At 40.1% G+C, this 26,271-nt stretch overlaps 1 protein-coding gene across 8 annotated transcripts in view; it reads left to right on the top strand.

The window, feature by feature from the left end:
• Positions 1 to 26,271, top strand: part of Ccser2 (coiled-coil serine rich protein 2) — a 104,043-nt gene that overhangs the window by 33,023 nt on the left and 44,749 nt on the right. For 5 of the 8 annotated variants that reach the window (XM_021203075.2, XM_029541450.1, XM_029541449.1 and 2 more), the window contains exons 4-5: positions 13,249 to 13,339; positions 21,803 to 21,965. In XM_021203075.2, coding sequence (XP_021058734.1) covers positions 13,249 to 13,339; positions 21,803 to 21,965 — 254 coding nt within the window. Of the gene's footprint in view, positions 1 to 13,248; positions 13,340 to 21,046; positions 21,190 to 21,802; positions 21,966 to 26,271 lie in introns of those variants that run through there. The other 3 variants (XM_029541451.1, XM_021203079.2, XM_029541447.1) reach the window with 2 other exon arrangements.

The following is a 26,271-nucleotide window of genomic DNA, read 5'->3' as shown; positions in this document are numbered from 1 at the left end:
TGTTTGTTGTATATCATTTACATTCAGTACAGTACATGAATTTACAAACATCCCAAGACATTTTGATGGAGTTGTCTAGGTTGTTATGGGGAATATTTCAATCACTTCAGAAAATTCCCCTCTGTTCCTTTCATTGATCCTCTTATTCCAAAGAAAGGTTACTTCTTAGCAAAAGACAGAGGAAGAGATACTAGAGCGTCTTCTGTTACTCTGGATCAGTTGTTCTGTTTTTAAACTGTATATAAATGGAGCCAAGCACATATTTTATGTCTAGCTTTTAATGAGTTGGAGGTTTTTTTGTATTATTGTCTGTCCATGTGTGCCCCTCCTCCATGATGAAGTAAACATTCTACCCTGAGCTGTATTCCCAGCCCTTGTCCATTCTGATTGCATCCCATTCCTTTGTGTCAGTGTAGTATAGCCTTTATCCTTGTGTTCATAGGCTTTTGAGGTTGTCTGACTGGTCAGCCTGCTCATTTTGGCTCTCTACTTCCTAATTTTTGCCTTGAGTATGGTTAGTATTATTGTTTCTCATTGCTCATTTAGGTTTTAGGCTCTAAGGTCTCAATACATGTTTATTGAAATAAATGCCATAAAAGGCCCATCAAATATTGTCATCCAATTAAAAAATAAATAGAAACCCCTAAACTGCAGCTACTGTTTGTTGCTGGAGTGTTTTCCATGTATATTGTGACATAGTCACTTTAGAAAGTGAGTCTCTAAGACACCACGTGTCATAATTGCAAGCTGCAGCTACCTAAAGTGCTGTGTCCTTGTAGATGTCAGGTGAGGGACAGCTTACAGAACACTGAGACGGCCTTAAAATAGGTAACCGGGAACTTCAGACTCATCTTCATCTCTCCAACTGTTTCCTGGTACAGAAGCACAGAACTTGAGAGAAGAGAGTGAACTGCTCAGTGTAGTTGCTATAGATATGGGATACAAGGAGAAGAGGAAACATGTTTCTCTTAGCAGATGTTTTTCCATGTTGAATTATCAGCAAAAGTTCTTTCCTGTCCCACTAAGTTTTGAATAAGCTTAAATTTAGTAATATAGTTGTTTTGACCCTTTAAACGTAATTATATTTTCATTTAACATTAATGGATACTGTAATACATTAGTTATATTGCAATCTGAAGCTTAATTCAGTAGTTAATTTTTGAGTTTCTACTATGTTACAGCAGTACTGTTGAACTGAAGCATTTGGTGGGTAAAGTTGTATTTATCCTAATAACTTCAGATCTGGTACTGTATAAACATGATTATAGTGTGGATTTAAAAGCCATGTGTTATTAGTTTGCCTGTTTCATGTAACAGATGGAAGATGTGACTGTGTTGAGGGGGAAGAGAAGGCTGTAGGGGGTGAGGGGAGAGAGAGGAGAGAGGGAGGAGGGGAGGGAGGGAGAGAGAGAGAGAGAAAGAGAGAGAGAGAGAGAGAGAGAGAGAGAGCGCAAGCGAGCACATTTGTTTTAAAAAGGAAGTGACATTAAACTGAAGTTCTGAAGACTATATACACAAAGTGGATCTGTTGGCCAAGTAAACCCTGAAGATGAACATGTTAGCATCTGGAGAGTGTGTGCAGTGGTGTGGGTATCAAGTCCTGATGAGTATGAGTGTGAGATGGAGAACAGCAAGGGATGAAGCTGGAAAATGAGCTAGGAAGGCAGGGAAAACCTGATGTTCCAAGCTGAGCTTGCAGATATTTACAGATCATGTTTTAAAGGCAGTGAGATCAATATAGTAGTAAATAGTTTATAAATATTTTTATGTTAAATTTTGATATACACTTCTTATGTATCTATGATATTGAGCACAGTAGGTTTTGGAATATTTGTTTTTTTTTTCATAAATGAAGAGTTGATATAATATTTAAACATCTAGGTGAAAGGCTATGTATCAGAAAAAGGTGAACTTAAAAGTAATTTGTTAATAAAAAGCAGTGTCCTGTTAGGTAGCTGTCTCCCTAACAAAGATGCATGATTAATAAGACTGAGTGAACTTCTCTAAATTAGATTAGATAGGTATTAAAGATTTGTTCAAGAGGACACTGTATCTGTAAAGCTAACTGCTTTTCACTAATAGGATGGCTTTAAGAGCTGTAAAATTGCTGTTCTATTCTGAATGAGCAGTTTATATATTTAAAACAGTCCAGCCAGGCTCTCCTTTGTTTCTTCTAGCAAATGCCAGGACCGATTGCTTCCACAGGCTTCCATTTCTAGGGACATTTAGGAGGCATTACTTTAGTCTTTTGTCACTTTCTTGGTTGAGTCAGCCTGATTTTAGACTTGTGAACTGAGCACCTCGCCTTGGGTCGGAGGGAAGCAGAGGTTGAAAGGTGGCTTGCAGAGCATCTTTCCTCCTTTCTTCCTTTTTCCCTTTTCCCTTTTTTTCCCTTTTCCCGTTTTTTTCCCGTTTTTACCCTTTTCCCTTTTCCTTTTTCCTTCTTTCCTTTCCTTTCCTTCCCCTTCCCTTTCCCTTTCCCCTTTCCCCTTTCCCCTTTCCCCTTTCCCCTTTCCCCTTNTTCCCCTTTCCCCTTTCCCCTTTCCCCTTTCCCCTTTCCCCTTTTCCCTTTTCCCTTTTCCCTTTTCCCTTTTCCCTTTTCCCTTTTCCCTTTTTCCTTTTTCCTTTTTCCTTTCCTTTCCTTTCCTTTCCTTTCCTTTCCTTGGATAGAGCCTCTCAGAGGACAGTTATGCTAGGCTCCTTTCTGCAAGCATTTGGTATGTCAACCCTGACTCACTAAGACATGTGTTTTATAAAGAGAGGCTGAAAAGGTGGAGGAGATAAATACCTTTGTGACCAAGCCTGCTCAGTCAGCAGGTTCTCCAGTGCTGGAGTGAGGATTAAAAAGAGAAAAGACAGTTAGATGAGGTTGTAGCATGACCCCAAGCAGTTCTGAGGCTGAGGCAGGTTTATTTTTCCCCAATCTGCTTTTATACCATTTTAATTATATGCAAGTATTAGGGGTGAGTGGTACAGTGAGGAACAGCAAACACCTAGTAGTCAAGGAAGGAGCAAGACAATAAACAAAGTCCGCTCCCAAGATAAATGTTTCTCAGGGCTTATCAGGATGATCAAGATAACTGAGCCTACTTCCCCATCCCTGCCCAAAGTCACATTCATGCCTGAAGCCCACTTCTTTGTTCTACTCTAAAATCAGATTCTTGCCTGAACTTACTTCCTTGTCATGCCCTAACTTCAGATTCCTGCCTGAACATATTTCTTTGTCATGCCCTAATGTCAGATTCTTGCCTGAGCTTACTTCTTTGTCTTGGCCTAATGTCAGATTCCTGCCCGAAGCCCATTTCCTTGTCCTTGGCCAAAGTCAGATTCCTACCAAGCGGCCCCCAAAGGCTCTCCACACCTTTGATTCTTAGATGACTTCCAAGTCACTTGTCTTATAAAATTATAGCATCACTGTTATCTGTTACTAAAGGGGAAAGGATTTCGATTTAGAAAGGGCAGAATATCCTATTCCTGTGTCTATAGCTCACTAGAGTATAACCTGAATAGAGGGAAATTGAACATACTCTCCATGAAGTGTTGTTTTCTGTAATGGAAGCCATGGAGAGTTCTGGGGCTGATCCTGATGACTGATGAGATTTCAGTCATTTGGAGCCATGACTGCTAACCCACTCGAGTGGGAAAGCTGACTCTTGATGACTAGACAGTATTGTTAGACTTGCTTTCTTGGAATGGATTCATTGGTATGAGGGTAAACTAAGAAACTCCTGGAGCCAGAAGGTGGTTTGGAAAGGTGCTGTCTCAGTTTTTGGCTTTGTATCATGAACATCAGGAAATAGCATTACTAAAACTGAGCATGGAAGTGACGAATTTAGAAGTTGTGGGTTTGGCTTTGACTGCTTTGTAGTGGAAGAGATGACAGGGTCAGTACAGACCAGATGACAGAGCTTGCTTCTGAGCCACCACAGGTATCTACATGGGATTTAGCAACACAGCTTGTTAGTCTGGGGTAGCTGTGGACTAAATAAAGCTGCTAGACTGTAGCTGGTGGGTTAGATAAAAGCTGTTGGAGAGGTTGTTTATATGCAAAGGAGCTGTCTTTCTCCTATGAGCACATTGAAGACCCCAGGCAAAGTGGTGGTGTGCTTCACGTGAATGTCATTTATTGAATATGTCCATTAACAAGGTGCCAGGAAGTACTGTGATGAAGGGGCCCATTTTGTATGGTATCACCTCTGCTATATACCTGCGTTGCTGTAAAATCAAGCAAAAGACTGAGTTCTTACCAGATACTCTCTCAGCTCTCTTTCAGTTTTTAAACTTAAAATATTAGAAAAAAACAGGTAGGGGAGCTTGGCATGGTGTCACATGCCTTAAATCCCAGCTCATGGGAGGCAGAGGCAGAGGCAGAGGCAGAGGCAGAGGCAGAGGCAGAGGCAGAGGCAGAGGCAGAGGCAGAAAGAGCTCTTGAGTTTGAGAGCAGCCTGGTCTACAAAGTGAGTTCCAGGACAGCCAGGGCTACACAGAGAAACCCTGTCCTGAAAAAAACACCCCCCCCCCCCCAAATACAAAACCCAAAGCAAAACAAAACAAAAATAAGAACAAAACAAGGCAGGGGTGGGGAGAAGGAGTGTCAAGGGACTAAGTTTTTCGGGGATTCTTTCCAGTGGGTTTGAAACAAAGGCCTTGTGTGTGGTGTGCGTATGTGTTTGTGTCTGTGCTGGTCTTGTCTCCCCCCCCTCCTCCCCGCTACTGCATTTGGTTGCGGAGGGAGTCAGCTACTGAGCTCCAGAGATCCTTCTGTCTGCCTCCAAAGGGCTGGGTTTGCTGGGAATCTCAGTTTATAAGCACTTTTTTGAAGGAGTGCTATTTCTTCAGACCCCAAAACAAAAGCCTCTAATGCTTCTCTGTTGGGTATACCCCTGAGATTCCATGATGGTCTAAACATTAATTGATCTTGCTTGGAATAGTATAAAAGGCTGGAAGATACTGATGATTTTGTCTATTGTGAAGACTTGTGTATGTTTTCATTTCTGTCTTTATGTGTATTTTGCCCACATGTATGTCTGTGTAACGTGTGTGTCTGCAGCCCTTGGAAGACAGAAAAGGGTGTTGTATCCCCGTAACTGGAGTTAGGGATGGTTGTGAGCCACCATGGAGGTGCTGGGAATTGAGTCCTCTGGAAGACCGGGAAGTGCTTTTAACTGCTGAGCTAACTCTCCAGACACTCTAGTCTGTGTTTTGAATTGATTTCATAAAATTATTTTCTTTGGCTTAGATTTAAATTCTGTATCCACTTTGATTCCTCTCCTCAATCTTTGAAGATTTTTTTTAAAACAAAAGTACTTTAAAGTCTTTCTGGCAATTCAGTTCTCTAATCATCTTTGTTTTATATTGTTGAGATACTGTCCAGTTTGTGGGACTGTTTTAGTGGAGTGTTGTCTAACACCTACACAGGAATTGGAGTTTCCCTTGAATAGATAATAATTTTTATTTAGTAGATACCATGCTGGTCCTTTTACAAAGCACAAATTCTGGTGTAGCTATGGATATGTATGTGAGAATAAGTAGTGGCCAATCAATAAAGCATAGCCAGCCACTGTTAGTCACCTTGTTTTCAGTATCTACCTCAGTTCTGTTCGAAGTTGAGTTCTCTAGCAAGTCTAGCTTTCAGCACAGTGTGCTGTTGTGCACTGTGAGGCAGGGAGAAGGCTGAGTGAAGATCTTCTTTCAGAGTCTTCCCACTGAGTGTTCTAAGACTGTTGTACTGGAGCCTACTGTTGACCCCCTCTACTTACTCGGTCTAATAGATCTTATCTTCTTTTTCCTTTTGTTACATCACTGCGCCTGTGAGTGTCGAGAGGAAGGCAAGGGAATTGTGTTTGCTGTGGTCTCAGTATTCACAAAGCTAATCACTGCTAATTTAAGCCTACATGTTAATTAAATAACAAGATACAATTTTCAATTTTAATAGTGATGAACTGTATTAAAATAAGAATCACCCAGGGCCAGTGATATGGCCCAAGGTAGTAAAGATGCTTGACACCCTGCCTGACAACATGCACTCTGTTGTTCAGAAAGCACATTCTAGAAGGAGATAATTGTCCTCTGAACTTGATAATCATCCTGTGGAATATACTAACACACACACACACACACACACACACACACACTAAACATTTTTAAAAAGTTTTAAAAAACATTCTAAAGAAAGGCAAAAGAAAAAATATATAAAGGAAAAAAGATCTTTTGAAAAAAATATTCAATCTCATACATGTCAGTAATTACTCAATATGTAAGTGGACTGAATGTCTTTAATTAGGGTTAAAAGTGATAATCTAATCATATATAACCCAACCTTTAAGCATGGGGCATATAGACTGTGACATATAACAAAGGCCACAGAGGATGAACATGATGCTGGCCCAAGTGGATGAGCATGCTTAGTTCCTATCGCTTCTAGCATCTGCTCTCTGTCTGTCTCTCTTCTCAGGACTGACTCAGTTACACACTAGCTTAGACTTTCCATTGTTTCCTTCATGTCCTGTAAGTATGTTTCCCATTCTTCCATCCTGTCTATAGTCCAGTTCCCCTATTTTCTTTTTATTTGTTTGTCTTTACACAATTGCATTAAAAGTTTAAAAAATTTGAATAAAATAATATGAATAAGTTAAAATTTAACAGATAACCAAAGATTAGCTTAGGTTGGCTTGGTAGATTTCAGAGTAAATAAATACCTAGGGATGTTGGGCATAGAGGTAAATTTCTGTAAATCCCAGCACTTGGAAGTATCATAAAGGATACACATGCAAACTGCCCCTCCGCAAACACACACACACACACACACACACACACACACACAAACACACACTGACATGAAGGCAGGGTTTAATATGCATACACATACAAATGAAACACCACAAATGAAAAGGAGGACAGATGAGAAGCTTACAAGAGGCTCAACCCGAGGGCAGTGATGAAGGGGCTGTGCACAATTTTGAGAGCTTTGCATCTCCTGTAAATGTTACCTCCTTCTGGCATTATCCTGGGACTTCCAAAACTATAGTGAGGTTTGACAACAAAGAGGCTGCCAGGAAGACTGAGGCTCTTCCAAGTCTGTGAAGACAAAAGGAAAGAGCCAAAGTACACATCAGTTCAAAGAGCCAAGTGAACAGGCATCACCCCAGAGTTACGGGGCTCCCATAGAGAAGGCTTAGCCTGCTGCCAGCTCTAGCATGGCTTCCAGGTTATAGGTAGGCCTTCCCATGCGACTTATGGGACAGGTAAGGAAGATCCCACCTTGGCTGGTGTCATTTCTATCCCTAAGTGATAGTCATGTCTGTAGAGTCAAGGAGTGGTCTGGTTTAAAATAAGGAAGACAGACACAAATTGGGGGTAGAAATGCCAGCCTTTCCTTCTGCTTTTAGTTGCCTTGTGGGCCTAACTAAAAAGTCAGAAGTTTTCAGCAAAAGCAGTTTTTAAGCACCTGTTATATTAAGAATATGCTAATTTGACAATGACTGAATGGATGGACCTTTACCATTCTTTCTTTTTTTTTTTTTTTTTTTTTTGGTTTTTCGAGACAGGGTTTCTCTGTGTAGCCCTGGCTGTCCTGGAACTCACTCTGTAGACCAGGCTGGCCTCGAACTCAGAAATCCACCTGCCTCTGCCTCCCGAGTGCTGGGATTAAAGGCTTGTGCCACCACACCTGGCAACCTTCACCATTCTTACTCAACATGAAGTTATATGTTGCTGAATGATGGAGAGATGTCCTGAGAAATATAATAGGTGATTTTGCTGAAATGACTCATGCAGTGTATGCTTGTTGAACACAGTGGTTAGTCAATACAGTAAGGTAAAAAGAAGTAATTAAAATTTTTTATTTTCAAATGACATTATGGTTTATAGAGCATATCTCATGGAATCTTTCAATAGTAATATTCGTAAATTTTCTGAGTACAAGGTGAATATATAAAATGTTCATTTCACCTTGTATATGCAATTCTCACACTCATGGAAGACCATGAGTTCAAGGCAAACTCTCTCCATAGTGACCTTGTCTTCAAAACAAAAGAAAGCAAAATAAAACAAACGTTTCTATAAATTGATGGCTAATTAGGAACTAGAATTGATAAAATCACAATCTCAGGAGATATTTAAGTGTGTGTATAACAGAATGTCCTAGGGTATCTGAAGAGCAAAGCTGGAGAAAGGAAGGGAAGGAGAGTTAAATAAGAAAGCAGAGTTGTGTGTTGGCACATTAGGAGATGTCATGTAGTGGTGACATGATTTTACTCTAACATTTCTTGCAATACTAGCCAAAACCTTTTGTGAGTAGAGACAGATTCAAAATATATACATAAGGGAAAACAAACTGTGTAGTTTGGAAAGGTTGACCAAAATTGGAAGAATTACACTACCTCAATTTATAGATCTAGCAGTCAGCACAGCGTAGGCCAAAGGAGTGGTCGGGCAATTCTTTGGAACGTGATGGTGACACCAGAAAATATATGGACTCTCACAGAGGGAATCTACTTAGAAGGGCAAAGTCAGTTCTAAGGAGAAAGACTTCAACAATTCATGCACAAGACATTCATCACACAGATATGCACGTAATTAAAAAGTGAAGGTAATAAAACCAGAACAGGAGCAGGTAGATGCTGAGTCCAAGTGCAGGGCCAGACACTACCAGCAGACACATGGACCCGAGGCTCTCACTTCACCCCTCTTTATACCACCTGGCTTCCTCCCTCTCTAGTAAGGTGGCTCTTACCCTGTGCAGATGATAGCAAGGACAGTTGCATTCACTATTTATTGTTCTTTTTCTTGGACCCTTACTGTAAGGCCCAGTAATACTGCTGGTGTAACTCTGGCACTGATTCATTAACATCTTCCAGCTCTCACTTGTTGATGACTCTGTGCTATAGTCGGTTCCCTGACAGATATCTGTTTTCAGTTACTTGCTGGAGACATGTCTTCTCAAACATGCCATAGGCACATCAAAATCAATGGGTTCTAAAACTGTATTAGTTCTTCATTTTCCTACCCGATCTGACCTTTTAGGGGATTGGGTGTCAAGTCATTGTTTTATTTACTTTTTTCAATTTCATCAAAATGGCTTTTCACTTTGTATGTGTTCATTCACTTAGTAGACATCCTGTATTTAGTTTTGAAGACCAAATTTCAGTCATTTGTGAACTTTGATGTTACATTTCCACTCCACAAAATGTATCAGAACTAATTTATTCTCACCAGCACTGGTCAGGTTAGCATATGTCCTGTGACTCCTGCTGTGACCACAACATTGTTATCTCTGCCCCACTGAAATATAAGTGTAGTGTAGCCACAATGACATTTCTTGGATTCAAATCACAGTGTGTCAGTTCCTGACAAGTTTTTTGTTGTGGTTCCCAGAGTGTGCCCTGATAAAGAATAGTTCTTCATGTGTATTGGCATTTTATTGCCTTGTGGGCATATGGAAGGCCAGAGTTTACAAGATTTGATTTTCCCTACTACCACTAAGGGAGGAACACTTTTATTTACTATGTAGTTTTACTATTAAATCTGGTAAAAAGCAGTATATTTGTACTACAGAGATATCAAAAAGAATAAGAGCATAATCCCATATAATCTCAATGGAATAGTTGATTTATTCCCTCCAAGATTTAAAATTTATTTTTAATTTGAATATGTAGACATCTGTGTATATTTAATCTATGCCTATATTTTCTCCTAGGCTTCTCTCATTTCACAGAGCATCTTTTCATAAAACAGGATGGATACTAGAAATAGCATATATAATGATTTGTTGCTAAGCATTAAATGCTGATACTTCTTCCTCCCCCTGCTAATTAATATGCCTGTTCCTCCTTATAGTCTGGTGGGCTTTAATAAATCCTCAGGGTTATATCATTATCATCCTGACACTTTTCCGTCATAGCAGCATGCTATTTAAGGCTATTTTAAATAATTTTTTCATTATAATATATATTATTTAATATATATAATATATTAAAAACACCTAGACAAAACAGTTGCACTTTTTTGGTAAACTTTTTTCACATTTATTTACCATATGTGTGTGCGTGTGCAAGTATTTCGCAGTACACATTTGGAAGTTACTGGGAGTTTTTTCTCTGCTTCTCAGTGTGGGTCCTGACTGACTCTTGGGTCTTATTTATTTACATCTCAAATGCTGTCCCCCATCCCAGTTTTCCCCTCACAGAGTCCCTCCCCCCTCCCCCCTCCTCTTCACCTCTGAGAGGGTGCCATACCCCAGATATCACCTCACCATGGCACATCAAGTCTCAGCAGAATCATCCTCTCTCACTGAGGCAGGAAGAGGCAGCCCTCTGCTACATATGTGCTGGGGATTCAGTCCAGTCCCTGTGTGCTCTTTGGTTGGTGGGTCAGTCTCTTAGGGGTCCAGGTTAGTTGATTCTGTTTGTCTTCCTGCGGGGTCTTCCCATCCACTCAGGGCCTTCAGTCCTTCCTCCAACTCTTTCATAAGGGTTCCTGACCTCCATCCAATATCTGTCTGTGGATATCTGTATTTGTTTCAGTCAGCTGCTGGGTAGAACCTCTCAGAGGACAGTTATTCTAGGTTCCTATCTGTAAGCATAACAGAGTATCATTAATAGTGTCAGGGATTGGTGTCAGGATTGGCCTCAAGTTGGGCCGGTTATTGGTTGACCATTCCTTTAGTCTCTGCTCAAGCTTTGTCCCTGCCTTTTTTTTTTTTTTTTTTTTTTTTAAGACAGGACAAATTTTGGGTTGAAAGTTTTGTGGGTGGACTTACTTCATGGCAAACATCTTTACTGCTGACCCTTCTTCTCACTTCTGTAACCTATCATTGTTAGTACCGAACCATTATTGGCAGTTGTGGGAGAACTGCCTTTGTTGATTTGGCACACCTCATTTGGCCCTGCTGTGGACTTAGAACACCATGTTTTGTTGGTTTTGGTTTGTTCCTCTGGCCTAAATTGTCATTATGGCTTGGGACACCCTGTGCCATCTAGTTTAACACATATTCAGACTAAATCGGATGTTTTTATAGAGGATATCATATTTAAAATTTAATTATCTCCCTTCCCTCTCCTCCTCTTTCTGAGTTATGCTCTCCCATTTTGTGGCCTCCTCTTTTTTTTGTTTAAACTTTTTTTTTTTATTAGATATTTTCTTTATTTACATTTCAAATGCTATCCCCTTTCCTAGTTTCCTTTCCAAAAATCCCCTATCCCCTCTCCCCTCCTCCTGCTCCCCAACTCACCTACTCCCACTTCTGTCCCTAGCATTCCCCTGTACTGGGGCCTAGAATCTTTACAAGACCAAGGGTCTCTCCTCCCATTGATAGCCGACTAGACCATCCTCAGTTACATATGCAGCTAGAGTCATGAGTTCCACCATGTGTTTTCTTTGATTGGTGGTTTAGTCCCAGGGAGCTCTGGGGGTACTGATTAGTTCATATTGCTGTTCCTCCTATAGGGCTCCAGACCACTTCAGCTCCTAGGGTACTTTCTCTAGCTCCTCCATTGGGGACCCTGTTGTCCGTCCAATGGATGACTATGAGCGTCCACTTCTGTATTTGCCAGGTACTGGCAGAGCCTCACAGGAGGCAGGCCTCCTCTTTTTTAACCATAGTTATTATATATACATATAAGTGAATCCATAGAAATGTATCCTGCTGAGTCTTAAGTGGTACCTGCCTCCATGTATAGTTTTTTAGGACTGACCTCTCAGTACTGGAGAACTAATGAGGTGTTAATTGCTTGGGCTTTTTCATGTAAGGGTGTGGCCCATGAAACTTTTCTCATCTACATTGGAATGTCAGCTAGCTTTGTAAGTGTTAAGTTCTTCTTTAGGCATCTGTGTTGTTGAGCTTTCTTAGGTGTAACTTCCCTGTCACAGCCAGAAGGTACAGCCTCCCAGCAGACTTGCTGGTACTATGGCTCTTAGAATGTTTCTGGTCTCCTTCCCGTAATGTGCTCTAGGTCTCAGTTGCACACGCTGTATTGTAGGGTATCACTTGTGATTGGTCCCCACAGTCGTTGTCTTCCATGTTTTGACAACTGTGGCTTTCTTTAATAGTCTCCTGCTGCAAAAAGAAGCTTATTTTATGAGAGATGAACTATACTTATATGTGGCTATAAGATTAAGTCTTTAGGCCAGGTGTTTGGGGTGCATGCCTGTAATCTCAGCAGTGGGAGACAGAGGCGTGAGTTAGAGGCCAGCCTGATCTATAAAAGAGAGTTCCAGGAAGAGAAATCTTGTCTTGAACAAAACAAAATAGTATTTAGAATGCACTTAAGAATTATACTAATTTAGGAAAATGGCGTAGTAGTTCTGTAGGAACTACTTACTCCTAGTACATATTCAGAAGGTACATTTACTTGGCTAGTTTTTTAAATACCAGGCATAGTTTCTCTGTTGTTAAGTGAGCCTTCAGTCCAATTAGATGGCTTCTCATCACCACTAATCTATAAGCACCACTGTTACATCCTTAGGTATAACTTGCCATGCTGGGCATCTTTGTGTTCACAGACATTCCACAGCTGGGGAGGACCATTGATTGTTTCCCTCCTTTAGCAGATTATGTAACACTTTACAGTTGTGTAATAACTAGTCCTCAGGAAAGAGACCAGTTCCAGCTCAAATCCTTAAAGACCTATGTCCAAAACACATGGCATCTTCAGCTGTAGGGATTTACTTCCAACTTTTGGAGCAACAAAAGGGCAACAGCAATAGCTTGTGTTGTTTTGAGAGAGTCTCTTAGACTCTTAACCAACATCTTAAAAGGTTTCTCATACCTGATAGTGGGTTTTCATTAAATATGGCTCTTACAGGGGCTGTTAATCACTCCAAGTGGTACAGCTTAGTTTAAACTACATATTGTATGTATACATGTGTACTTATATGTATTATACATAATTTTAGGTAAATATGAAATGACTGTTTTCTTTTTCAAACATGATTAATGTTATTTTCCCTCTTCCTCCTTACTTCTGTATTATCCTCCCTTTCCTCTCCTGAGTTAAAAATTCTTGTTTTTTTCATTTCCCCCTTTATGTCACCTGTATCCTGCTATTTCCCTTTCTAGGGTAGGGGCATCCAAAATTCAAAATATAGTACAGATGAATTTTTAAAAATAATTTTAAAAATTAAAACTACTTTATTCTTACAGTACAATGATAAATCTAAGTTATTATGTGATGATACTTTCAAAATAAATGACTATATGTTATAAGTATCCAAATGAGGTCATGGTACTCTTACTCCTTTTGTTCACAGGATATTCTGAATAATCTTGAATCGTGTGACCTTGAGGATGATGACCTTATGTTGGATGTGGATTTGCCGGAGGATGCACCTCTTGAAAATGGTAAGTTATGATCAGTAATAAGTCTGCAGATGCATGCATGCAAATGGCTGCATTGTAGCCAGTTTCTTAATCTCACTGGAACCTTTAGAGGGAGAATCAGTCTTTACTGGTGTAAGACAGGTTTACTTGTATGCTTCATGTTTAAAACCTGATTATCTTTGTCTTAAATCTAATTCTGTATGATTCAACAACTTTCTATACCTTTATCATGGTAGTGTATGTATGTGTGTTTAACAACCCAGTTTTCTCTCACTTTTCTTTATTTTGAATTTCAAAAGAAATATATGTAGAGAAGCATTTGTGTTGTAAAGAGTATGATATATTTGGTAACGATTTTAAGGTCAGCCTGGGAGAGTCCTCACCTTCGGAGTGATCTGTACCTTGCCTTTCCACTCCTCTGTACCGGTAACCTACCCTAATCCCTGCCCTAATCTCCCTGCTGGTGGCTGCTTGAGTTCCTCGCTGCCCACCCAAATGCTCTGGATTCTCGAATGAAACACACACACACACACACACACACACACACTTATATTTAATATGCCTAAATCAGCTGAATGGCTGGACCACTCCCACACTTCCACGTTACTAATGCCTCCCTTTGGTTGGATACTTCCGAATTATTACTTAAAACCTATATTCCATCTTTGCTACTCCAGATCAGATCGGGGGAGGGGAGGCTGCTCTTCCCAGCTCTTGCATGATTGTACCTGCTCTCTTCTACAGCTCTCAATTCTGTATCTTATTCCTTTCTTGGCAATGGTGATTCTCCCCTTTCCTGAGTCCCTTGCCTCCCCAAAAGTCCTGCCTCTGTCTCTCTGCCGAGCCATTGGCCAATTGGCTGCTGGAAACCTTTTTTTGTTTGTTTGTTTGTTTGTTTTCGAGACAGGGTTTCTCTGTAGAGCCCTGGCTGTCCTGGAACCCACTTTGTAGACCAGGCTGGCCTCGAACTCAGAAATCCGCCTGCCTCTGCCTCCCAAGTGCTGGGATTAAAGGTGTGCACCAAAGGCAGACGTGCAGATTCCTGTGTAATTTGGGGAGCTGAATTAACGCAAATAACATTAGAACCAATCCACAACTTCTAATTTTAGTCTTCCTTTATTGCTGTGTCCCAGAATCCAACAGTGTAGGGCTTTAGATAATTTATGTGCAGAAGGGATCTTCTGTTCTCTTGTCTCTGGTAGTGCAGCATGCATATCCGGGGTTTCTGTATTAGGAAATAGTAAGAGAGCCAAAGACACCCTTGGGAGTGGAGTGAACAGTCCTGCTGTTCTGGGAAGAATGGCTGAAGCGGTTTGAGGGTTCCCTGTCAGTAAACATTTGTATGGCATCTCAGGTTTCCCCAGGAACAAGGAAAACAGTACAAAGGATGAATTCCTTTTCATGATGCTAGAACGGTGTGCATATTTTCAGAGGCTGGGTGTGTTTGTTCTGAGTGTGCTTTCTTCACCCCACCACATCAGTCATATTGCTATTGGTTGGACTCCTTTTTTTCTTTTACTGAAAAGGTGCTCTTTTACAGTCTAGAGAATGAACATGCGCTCATTTCCCTGATTCATGGATCTTGAATTACCTGGGATGGCATAGACTCTGAGACTGTATAGATAACTGAGGGGTTCATTATTTTAGGAGTCTGCAGCTACTTTGGGTTCATTATTCTTAGGATAAATCACTGAAGTAGAACAAGGTAAGCAGAAACTCACACGTACATACAGCTTAAAATCAGGACACTCATTTTAACCAGGTTCTACTGATGACAGCATGTGTTATGAACTAGCCTGCCCCACTAAAGTTGCTAACAGTGAGAAGCTCGGTAGGCTATGGCTGAGCTTGGATTTATAAATCTGTTCAAGTGAAGTGCTGAAGGCATTATTACAGGAGCGACTTTCCTGTGGTGCTTCTGGCACTTGGGGTACCTCTGCAGCCAGAATGGAGTTCCAGTCCTAAGAAAGAAAAATTATAGCCAACACCAGGAAAAGTAGGAAGCTGAACGGCCAGCATGAGGGTACTTCTGGGAGATGATACCCAGGAGATGTGGTAGGCACTGCTTTCTAGAGCTCTATAGAATAGAATTCCCTACAACAGTATAGCAGTTCAGTAGGTGATGGAAACTATAGTTGCCGCTGTGAAATCTGAGTTACTGACCTGAAAGCTCAAGGGCTACACTTCTTTGGAGCACAAGAGAAAATAAAATGTAAACCATCAAGAACGACTGAGCACACACTAACAAGACCTAATACTGCAGAAGAGGTGGCATGCTTTTGTTTTCATGTTTTTCAAGGCTGGTAGTGAAGGCTGAGGGATTTCTCTCTTTGGGGTAAGTCGCAGCAGAGGTAGTGCATGCCAGTTTGACAGGGTTAACTACAACTTCTCTTGAGAAATTTTATTCCCTTTCTTAGCTGATGCATGAAGCACAGATCAAACCAGTCTTATACTTGTAGAGCATAGCCTAGTTATCCTCATGTTAGACATATGAAGAATGTCAGAGAGACTGCAAATATTTGAGGTCTTTATTGAGTACACATGAGTGTGAAGTAGACAGGAACTCCAGTAGCACTACATATATGGTACAGATGTTTTCCTAGAAGAAAACACAATATTGACTATGTTGCACTGAAAGAATCCTAAAGAAAGCAGTATTGGCCTAAAATTAGTTCCCTCTGTAAGTACCCAAAATAAAGTAGCATTTATGTTTACAGGAGGGTGGAAAGTAACTTTTTAAATACTTTTGGCTGCAGGATAAGAATTTTGGAAGGACTGGTAGATTAGGGATCTTTTAACATACTGTTGACTGCTGATTGTAGTGGTCATTGGCATCTATTTCAGGATGCTATACAAGTTTGAGAAGAAGTTGCATTGGGTCTCTGAACCCTCACATGTTTCCGATTCACTAATTCTGCTGGTGTTATTGGCATTTGTGCCCCAAGGAAAACAGGCACGTCAGTGAAACCTTCCATATGGACCTGATTTGATTACAGGTTACTATGACCTCATTAAGAACAGGTGTTCTTCTTTTACTGAAAAGAAAGTTTATTGTGTGTGTATTGGGCGTGGTTTGTGTATGTGCATGTATGTGGGAGTGTGTTTTCCTGCCTGTGTGTATGAGCTCGGAGGCCAGAGATTGATAATGCACATGCCTCTCTGTTGCTCACCTCTTTATTGTTTGAGACAGAGTTTCTTCTCGGAATTTGAAGTTCCTCATTTTGTCTAGACGAGCTGATCATTAGATTCCAGGATGTTCTAGTGTCCATCCACCTTGGGCTGGGGGCACAAGGCATCCGTGGCCAAGTCATCTTTGTGCATGGGTACATGAAGGTTTAGAACGCCGAGCCTCTTGATAACAAAGTAATAATGTTTCCTATTGAGCCATCACTATAGGCTCTTTAATAGGAGGAAGTCAGGAAGAGGGGGCTTATCTGGTGATCGAATTTGTGTGCCAGTCTCTGAGTGTGGGATGTGTGTACCAAGCCAGGAAAGAATGTCTTAGTGTAATGGTTGTTGAACAGTTACAGTCTAGAAATGGGGACATCTACTTCTGAGTGTTCTGGTGACTCTTGGGTGAGTATGTAACAGTAATGCAGTTTAGGATGATGCAAGTTTATGTATACTGATAGAACATTTGATTACTTACAGGGAGCTAAGTAAAACATTTGCATACTTAACGCTCTAAGTGCTGTCATGTGACATTTATGATGGAGATAAGAAAGAGTAGCACTGGGTCATGTGGAATGACCAAGCACAGGTGAGAAAGGACACCTGAGTCATGAAGGAGGAGACAAAGTCAACTGTTGTTCTAGCTTTAACTCTGTCACAGTTTTTCCTTAAGTTGTCTTGGGTAAGTGAAGAAAAAATGTAATTAATAGTTAAAGTGAACAAACCGGAGGTGGAGCCCCACAGCCTCAGAATGGCTATCCTAACTGAGCAGATGTTCTTTAAGATGTGTGGGGTTTGAGACCGGGCAAGTGTGTGTTTGATTGACTACCTTTGATCTAGCTGTGTGATGTTTTTATTTGGGAGTTCTTTACAATAAGGTAATATTTCAGTAAAGATAAAGCAAGCACTTACAAGGCACCTTTTGTTCTTTTGAAAAGTTTATGTAGAAGTTTAAAGGTAAAGAGGCAGCCAAGTGCTCCTGTTGTTCCTCTACGAGGCTTGTATTAATTGCCCAGTTTTCTTCTTCTCTCCCTGTTTTGTTAGTAGTTGTTTTTCCTAATGTCCTTCTAAAATTAAGGGTGTTCAGAGATCCCATTGTTTATCCTCTGTGTGACTGAGGTAGACCATCTTTCTTCTTGTGTGAAATATTATTTTATTTTGAGCCTCAATCTGCTTTTATTTTATTTTGGACTCATCCCAGATCTTCAAGCTTTTAGATACTTAGGTGGTTTTCTCTAATTTCTTTTTAATGGAAATTTTTCATAGACAGTGAGGAAGATGGGGTAGTATTTGTTTTAGAATCCTGTGAATACTTTGAGGGTTTTCATCTGTTCCTGATGCCTGCACTGAAATTAGCTGTCACCCTGTCTCTATGTCCTTGTAAGCCTGATTCAGAGCTCAGTCTGTTTTTGCAGGAAAGACTTAGTCAGAAAACCCTATTCTGTCTTCTGTGCTCCATTCTTGGTTTTTGTTTATTTGGTTTTGTTTTTTTGAGGTAGGGTCTGTGTAGCTTTGGTTGGCCTACAACTGTGTGTAGACCAGGCTGACCTTGATGCCACAGAGATTTCAGTTGCATCTGCCTCCTGAGTATGGAATTCATGTGTACCACCATACCTGGCTCCCACAGTAGGTTCATAAACTACTGCCACATTCATTACAGTGTTTTGCATCTTTGTTTTTGTATGCAGTGTCTTTTAATTATGAACTAGTTGATACAGATCTGCCAACACTATATTATGATTCCTGAAAACTATTCCGGATTTTCCCCAGTGCCATGTAGACCTTTTAGCCACGATTCAAAGCAGAGAAGACCAGACTGTGCAGTTTTCCCTGTTCTGAAAGCATTTAGCTTCACCATATACTGTACTGAAGAGGCCTTTGTCTAGTTTAAAAGGAATGGCAACAGGTCAGAGGGAGAGGTGCTTCAGAGGGAAAGCCAGGAGGCATGGAATTGGGAGTTAGGGATCCTGAAACATTTAGGCTGGAGTTGTGACTTGGAATGAAGAATTGCACTGAGTGAGAGATTGTTTTAATTTTGTAAGCTGTTCTTTTTTTTTTTTAACCTTGACCTGAATTAGTGTACCAAGGAATTTCATAAGGAAACTGTTTTGCAATCTGAGTTTCTTTTGGAAGGCTATTGGATGTTTGCAATTGGTTCTTTCTGTTGTGGGATGCCTCTTTCTGTTGTAGTGTGTTTCTCAACATTTCTGGTATGTCAGAAACGCAGACATGCTGCCTTTCCTCTTGTTCCACATACACACCTGGCATTTGGCACATCAGAGTATAATCCTCAGGTTAGTGGCTTGCCCTAGTGAATATCCTCTCTGGATACTGTTAATTATTTCAGCTACTCTGTTTAGACTTTAGACTTTGTTGAAAGGATGTTTTTCTAACCACTTTCTGACTCCCACACAAAGCTCACTTGCTGACTGGATTTTATTTCTCTTATGGTCAAATCCATAAAGTCACGTTTTTGCTACACTTTGTATTGAGATACATGAGACTCATCTTAATTTCTGCTTGCTTCTAGCTACTTGTGTTTTTTTTTTTTATTCTAGAAATTTCTCCTTCTGTGCCAGTACTGTGTGAAATAATTCAAGTATATGATTTTTTTCACTTACATGATTTTTTTTCTTTTTAAAAACTAAATTGCAATTGAAAACTTTATTGATAACATAAAACATAAAAAGTGCACTCACCTTAGGCTTTGGGAGTCATAATGCCATCCTGTCTTTCAGCCAGTTACTTATTCAACAATTATTATCTCTGTCATATTTACTCTCTTGGGGACTTGAACGTTGTAAGAGAAAAAGCTAGGATACATTGGATATCATGTGTTCCTTTATCACACCAGAGAAAATGATCCCTAGCCTGACATAGCCACGCTCACACCACAAACCTCTGTTAGCTGTGTTAGATCCTGTTCTCTCTCCAGTGGGTTAACACCTGGATTATCTGTCTCTTAGAGGACTAGAACTAAAGTATGCTGCCATTTGTTACTGGAACTAGTGAGCACCTTCAGAAGGAAGGAAACGGCTCTCCAAAAACGTCTTCAGGTCGTGGTTAGGGTTATGTCTGCTGAAGGTGTTTTTAGATCAGCATCTTAACTTAGCTCTAGTATTTTGAGTTGCGGTAGCTTTAGGCTTGTCCTCCTCTGATTTATCACAGATACCATCTTTGTACAGCATTACACCTTCAGGGGGACTTCCTTCTCTTGTGTCACTCTGTGCTGTTCGTTGTAGGCCCCAGAACTTGGTTTTTATTGATCTCTGTCTTGGGAATCTATTGTTTTTATTTCCTTTTCTATTCTGTATCTTTTGTTCTGTCAAGAACTGTCTTGTATTTCCCTGATAACTACCACTAATGTTTAAATATTACCATCTTAACTAGATTCTAATGTTTGTAAAGATGTGCTGGATGGGCAGATGCCAGAGAGAGTGAAGGAGTAGCACTCCCAGGAGAGTCAGGAGTTCTTAAGGTTATGTCTTAAGTTTGAGCTTTGATCTTATGCAGTTGTGGCAGATGTGTGTCCCGGCTAACCTGCTGTAAGGACTGAGTTCAGGTTTCAGTAATGACCCCTTGTTTGGAGTCTGGTCACTAAAGCAGCACAGTGTTTTGTGTGACACCGTTGATCTCACGGGTGGCTGGCTGGCTTCTTTGCTTGCCTCTTGGTACTCTTTGCAATATGTTTATTTTTATTCTAGCAATATACCAGGTCATTCTAATAACAACATTGATTCCTTTGGTACTAGATACTTCTCTTTCCAAATTAAAGGTAAAAGTAGCTGTACAGAGCTGCTGAACTGGAGGAGTGTTTCCTGCCAGGAGGAAATGCTCTGGGACTCAGTGCACCCACGAGTGTGAACATCCATGAGTTTGCTGTGGTTCTTACTGAAGAGACTAGGCAGGAAAATGTTTTAAGCTTTTAAGATTTACTTTTTAAGTTTTCCTTTGCCACCTCACTTTCACTGCCATTTTTCAATGAAGCAGTCATTAGACCTTTATTATCCTTAGGTTTTTCATAACCAAACTTAAGTTCCTCATAATTTTAACAATAAAAGAACAAGACATTATTGGAAGTAATTTCATATGTTATACTTTTAGAAACTGTCTCTACAAAAAAGAAAAGTGTGTGCAGACTCCTCATGGCTGCAGACAACCCTGAGTGTGCTTGTGAGGGGGGCTAAGGTGTTTACTTTGGTCTTTCTGCATCATCCTTTTATAAATGAGCAACTTTTTCATCTTCTGTAATGAGACAATCAGCAAGTTTCAGAACCAGGTATCTGAATAATTAATCATAGGGATCATTAATGATAACAGGCTGTTAAGTCAAGTTTTAAAAATCGCGATTATATTGATATGTAAAGGTTTTTATCACAAGGAATTCTGAACCTTTTCATTTACTTCTTGGACTGGAGAAGCCCTTCCTGTTCCGTGGCATGGGTTAGTGTTCAGGAGTATTTTTAGTAACAGTCCTAACTCAGTAGCTATGTAAGCACTGAGCGAAGATGGAGTCACAGGGCAGGCTGGGCTTGCTTCCCACAGGGAGGGCTGGGAGTGGAGCAGGAAGGAAGGAAGGCCTGTTTGAGCGGCGCCTTGTGTGCAACTATGTCTGAGTAGGCAGCCGGCAGCACAATGTCTCCCTTGTGCAGAGTAGCTTTCTCAGAAAGCGCTCCGAGATGTGAGGGCACTGCGTTTGGGTGAGCGAAGAGGCTCTGCCGCCTCAGGGGTTCTTGGGAGGTTCTGTGGTGGTCGGATTTCAGGAGCGGACTGTTTGTTGGTACGAACACTGGCTTTGTTTTCAGGAACAGTTTAGTCTTTCTGAGCCAGCTCTGTCGCAGGCAGATTGGAGCAGTTTACTGTTTAAAAGTGCGAGCTTTATTTAAAAACACGATCATCTATGATGAAAGTTTAATCTGTGCTTCTTGAGGCTGACAAACGTAATTGAGGCACTCCTTTCTAAGAATGGGTCCTGGGCTACTGTTAACGTCTACCTTTTCCTATCTTGATTGTTTGTATTTGAAATATGTAATGTTGATTTTTAGGAAAGTTTTCCTGTATTTTAAAACAGTCCAACAGTTCACTTAAGTGGTTGGTAGAGAAGTATTGTAATTTACTTCAGTTTGGATATATGAAGTTCAGTTTTCACTGTAAGAACTGATTTCCTTTGAAAACTATTTTTTGATTAGCATACATGGTTGGTGCATTTAGAATTAAAAAAAATACTTTTAGCAGCATTTAATTATCAGGCTTACTAGTTAACTTTTTATAGTGTGCACATATTTATAGACTGTTGCTTTTTAATCTGCCCAGTGGAGTGTGACAATATGAACCGCTTTGACCGAACAGACAGAAATGTACGACAGTCGCAGGACGGATTTTGGAAAAGGACACCCCAGAGGTGGAGTGGACAGGACCATTACCACCTTAGCCATCCTGATCACTATCATCACCATGGAAAAAGTGACCTGAGCAGGTGAGTCTGCTCTAACTGTGGCTTCATGTTCTCTGCCTAACGTGACGTGACTAACAATTCTGTTTCCAAGCCGATATTGTCTGGTTTTCAAAGTACCAAAACCAGTTCAGGTTATGTGTGATATGCAGTTGTTACAGTAACTAATCATTTCTTAGCTGAACTCTTTTTTTAGTAGCTTTATCACAGGTTTACAAATAGCATTTGTGCCTATGACATAAACTTTTAATTTGTGATTGACTTGAGGTTGGGCTCTTAATTTCAGAATTAATGAATGCTGACTTTATTATTTTATAATTTTTAAAAATAATATTGTAAAGGTAACTACTAAGTTATTGGTTTTATTTTGCTTAAAAGTTAAAAGTGTAAAATTCCACAAATACTGTTAAAGGAGGCCATATGACACTAGAAAAGTACTTTGCATTTTGAAGCATAGAATGGTATGAAATTGGAATCAGACCATGTCCTATAATGGGTTCACAACCATTCACACCTGGGGGCAGAGCTTCACCTGTTGTAGATTAGCTTTGCAAGTTAAGTCTGTTTAACCCTCTGTACACTGCAGTCTTCAGTGTACCATTTGTGAACAGCTTAAAAATGCTTTTCTGTGAGTATCCATGGATCAGGATGAAGGTGTGTGCTGTAGCCAGTTTGGGGTAAACAATGGCAGTTTTGTTTTTGTTTTGTTTTGTTTTTGTAATTAAAATTTTTGAACATCTCAATTCACAAACTATGTTTATCATGGAATGTATTACACTGAGACGAAAAATAATAGAAGAAAAATATATGTTCCTCTGTGCTCTCTAAAACAAGAAGCAGAGTTGTTGCTAAGGGTCCTTGTAGCAAAGCAAAGCACAAAGTTTGACACATTGTCAGCAGATACACACTGTGTATAAGATGGAGCATTTGTCTCTCCTGGATTTATTCACCGTATCAGACAAATACAGAGGAGCCAACACGAGTGAGTTTGGACGTACACTGGATAGGTCCTGGGTGACCGAGTAATTTTCTTAACTCTTTGTTATGTTCTTCTGTCTTAGCTGAACAAGTCTAGTCTAATAAAATATTCTTCAGTAGATTAAGGAAAAATAGGATCCAACTGAGTCTTTGTGTAAACACACAGAAGGGTGTAGTTGGGCAGTCCAGCAGAATGCACGCAGTACTTCTGTACATTATGGCTTTGTTGGGAACAGCTTCAGAGGGTCGATCTTGCCAGGTAAGAGCCTGGTGTAAAGATTGCCTTCATTACTACTTGGATCCCACTTATTTAGTCTGAGATATTTGTTTATAGTGAGTTAAACTAAGGCTGGTGAATGAGGCCTAAGTGACAAGCATTGAGTGTCAGTTATTTTTGCTTCACTGTCACCATAGCACCCAACAGAAATGGCTAACAGACAGGATAGGGTTGTGTTCACCCAGTTTCAAAGTTTGAGTCAATCAGGGCAGGAAAGGAATGGCAAAGCTCGTGGTTTGAGGAACAAATGACAGAGGTTCCTTACGTCACTACACACCAGTAAGTAGAGTTTGAGGCTGGAACTAAGTGCCAGGGATAACCTCCAAAAGTTCAACCTTAATGGTTTATTTCTACCATCCTCCCATACATTCTCCAGCTTCCCAGAATATCATTACCATCTGGGATCAAACACTCAGAACATGAGCCTGTGAGAGATACGTCATATTCAAATCATAACAAATCCTTAGTTTTAAAATGTGTTCATTTGCTTAATACTCGTTTGTAGCCTGTATATTGTATGCTCCCCTAAAGTCTTGAGCTGATAGGAATTTAGAGATAGTATGAGAAGTGAAAGTTGTAGATTGGTAATGGCTTCTTGAACTATTGTGTTAAATATGATAGAATTCTGCATTGATAAGGCTTAAAAGTAGACATCTTTATACTGAAGCTAGGAAGAGACTTGTGTCTGTGCCATTTCATGCACATATGAGTACTATATAGCGACTGTGGAAAGACAAGCACTTGGATACTTACAATGTAGTGCTATTGCTGTGATAATGGGGGCCTAATAAAGGGATGGGAAGATGCCGTGAGTGCACAGCAGCTGTGCTTGTTCGTATGCTCTGTCTAGGCTAGCTCAGAATAAGTGGTGTTACTTTGAATCAGTCCTACAGGTCTGACTGGGGACTGCTGGGATTAGTGTCTTAATGTCGTACATTCAGCCTGGAACAAGGGCAGGTACAGAAGTTTGTATGATAGAGTCTGGTATTTTCAGGTTTATCATAACTGGACCTCAGCCTATTAGAAATGGAATGGCAGGGGGGAGAACTGGAAAGATGGTTCAGCACTTAATAGCACTGGCTGCTTTCCCAGAGGATCCAAGATCAAGTCTCAGAGCCAACATAGTGGCTTACAAGTATCTCTAATCCCAGTTCCAGGGGTAATACCACACTTTTTCTCAACTCTGCATACACCATGTACACACAAGGTACACAGACATACATAGGAACAAATATCTAGACACATAACATAAATAGATAAAATTTGTAGAACAGAAAAGAAACAGAATGGATAACATGGAGATAATTGTCTCTGTCCTTAGAAATGTCCCAACTGAGGCTGAGTGTAATTGTCTATCAGTAAAGTTAGAAAACACACCTTGCCTCTTCCCAAAAGTCCAAAACCTAAACTCTGATTCCCTATATATTAGCAGGTACAGAAGAGAGGTCTTCACTCAGGTAAATTTAAGAATGAACAAATTAAATTATTTGTTTAAATGGTGGCTGCGTTATACCTGTTTCTATAAATTGTGACTTTGCAGAATTTAATTTTTCCTAAATATGATCATAAATCCCTCCTTAGAACTGATATGCTTTAAAGCACTTATGACTTGCCAGTTTCCAGAAGTCTGTAGTGAGGGAGAGAGCACAGACAGTATTTTTGCAGATTGCCCATCTGATTTACTTAGCATGGTGTTCTCTCAGGAGTGGCTGCACTCCCTGATAAAGCTGAGGCGTGTAGGGTGACTGGTTCATTTTACCCTCAAGCTTCCTGTGTCTGTGCTGGGTTTTTTAAGCTTGCCTGAGCTATTTACAAGGGTGGGTGTCACAAAATTTTGTTACCACAACATGCCTTAGAACTGTCATTTTTGCCTAGGCCTGTTGGGGCACCACTGTTTCAGACCTACCCATCTGGATCTTCCCTGGTATTCTCATCACAACACCACTTTTTTCTGTTACCCCTGCTTAATATTCCACTCCTATTTTCTTCCAATAGTTTCCTTTTCCTAAAACGTTTACATTATATAGAATTCTCGCTACCCTAACAAAACGTACAAACCCTTCCCTCCGTGTGGTTATTCTTCAAATTATAACTGCAATCTAGCCCTTAACTAAGTGCATTTCCTTTCCAGTAGCACTTTTGTAGGTGAGACCCTTATGTTTTAGGGTTCCTAGTATTGTTTGGAGGTGGGGTATGTCACTTTTACTATTAGTTTGAGACTTGGATCGGCTCCTCTTTATTGATCCTTCTGTGCGTACTTTATAAAACTTGTGACCTTATGGCTCACTGTCCTCCTTTGTTGTAATTATTTAATTGAGTAACTCCATTGTTATGCAAAGGACTCTTAACTTTGTCCTTAGCTTTTAGGATTTTGTATGTACTTGACTTCATCTGAGAACAGGTAGTTTTACCTTGTCCTTTTCAATCTGGATAGTTTTCGTTCTTGCCCAGTCTATTGGCATGGTGTTGAATAGAAGTCATGAGAGCCAATAGCTGTGATTTGTTTCTGATACTGGGGGAAACATTTATTTACTGTCGAGAATGGTATTGTTTGTTTTGTTGCTTTTTGTTTTTAAAATAGATTTCCTTTATCAATCTGAAGACATTCCCTTCTGTTCAGACTTTGTTGAATATTTTTATCATGGTGACACTCAATGATTTCTCTACTGGCTTTTCAGTAGACTCTTTCTCCATCTTATCATCTTGTTACTACAGTATGTCATATTGACTTGGAGATACTTAGCCGGCCATTTATTTCTTGAACAAGTCAGGTTTTTTAGCATGTACCTTTTACACTTCTGTTAGTTATGAGTCTTATGTACCTATTCTCAAATGCTATTTTAGTTTTTTTGAGGTGGATTTTGTTTCAGTTATGGGTCATTTAGAATGAATTGGGAGCTGTCCCCTTCATAAGTATTTTTGAGAAGAGTTTGTGAAGGATTTTTTTTACTGATTTTAAATTAGACATGGACTTTTCTTTGTGGCAATTTTTTTTTGCTACTAATTTAATATCTGTAGATAATCCATTGATGCCTCTAAGGTATTAGCGCACATTGTTACCCAAGTCCTTTGGTT

Source organism: Mus pahari, chromosome 8 (assembly GCF_900095145.1).
Source record: "Mus pahari chromosome 8, PAHARI_EIJ_v1.1, whole genome shotgun sequence".
NCBI classification, from domain to species: Eukaryota; Metazoa; Chordata; class Mammalia; order Rodentia; family Muridae; genus Mus; species Mus pahari.
This window is presented reverse-complemented; position numbering and strand designations above follow the sequence as displayed.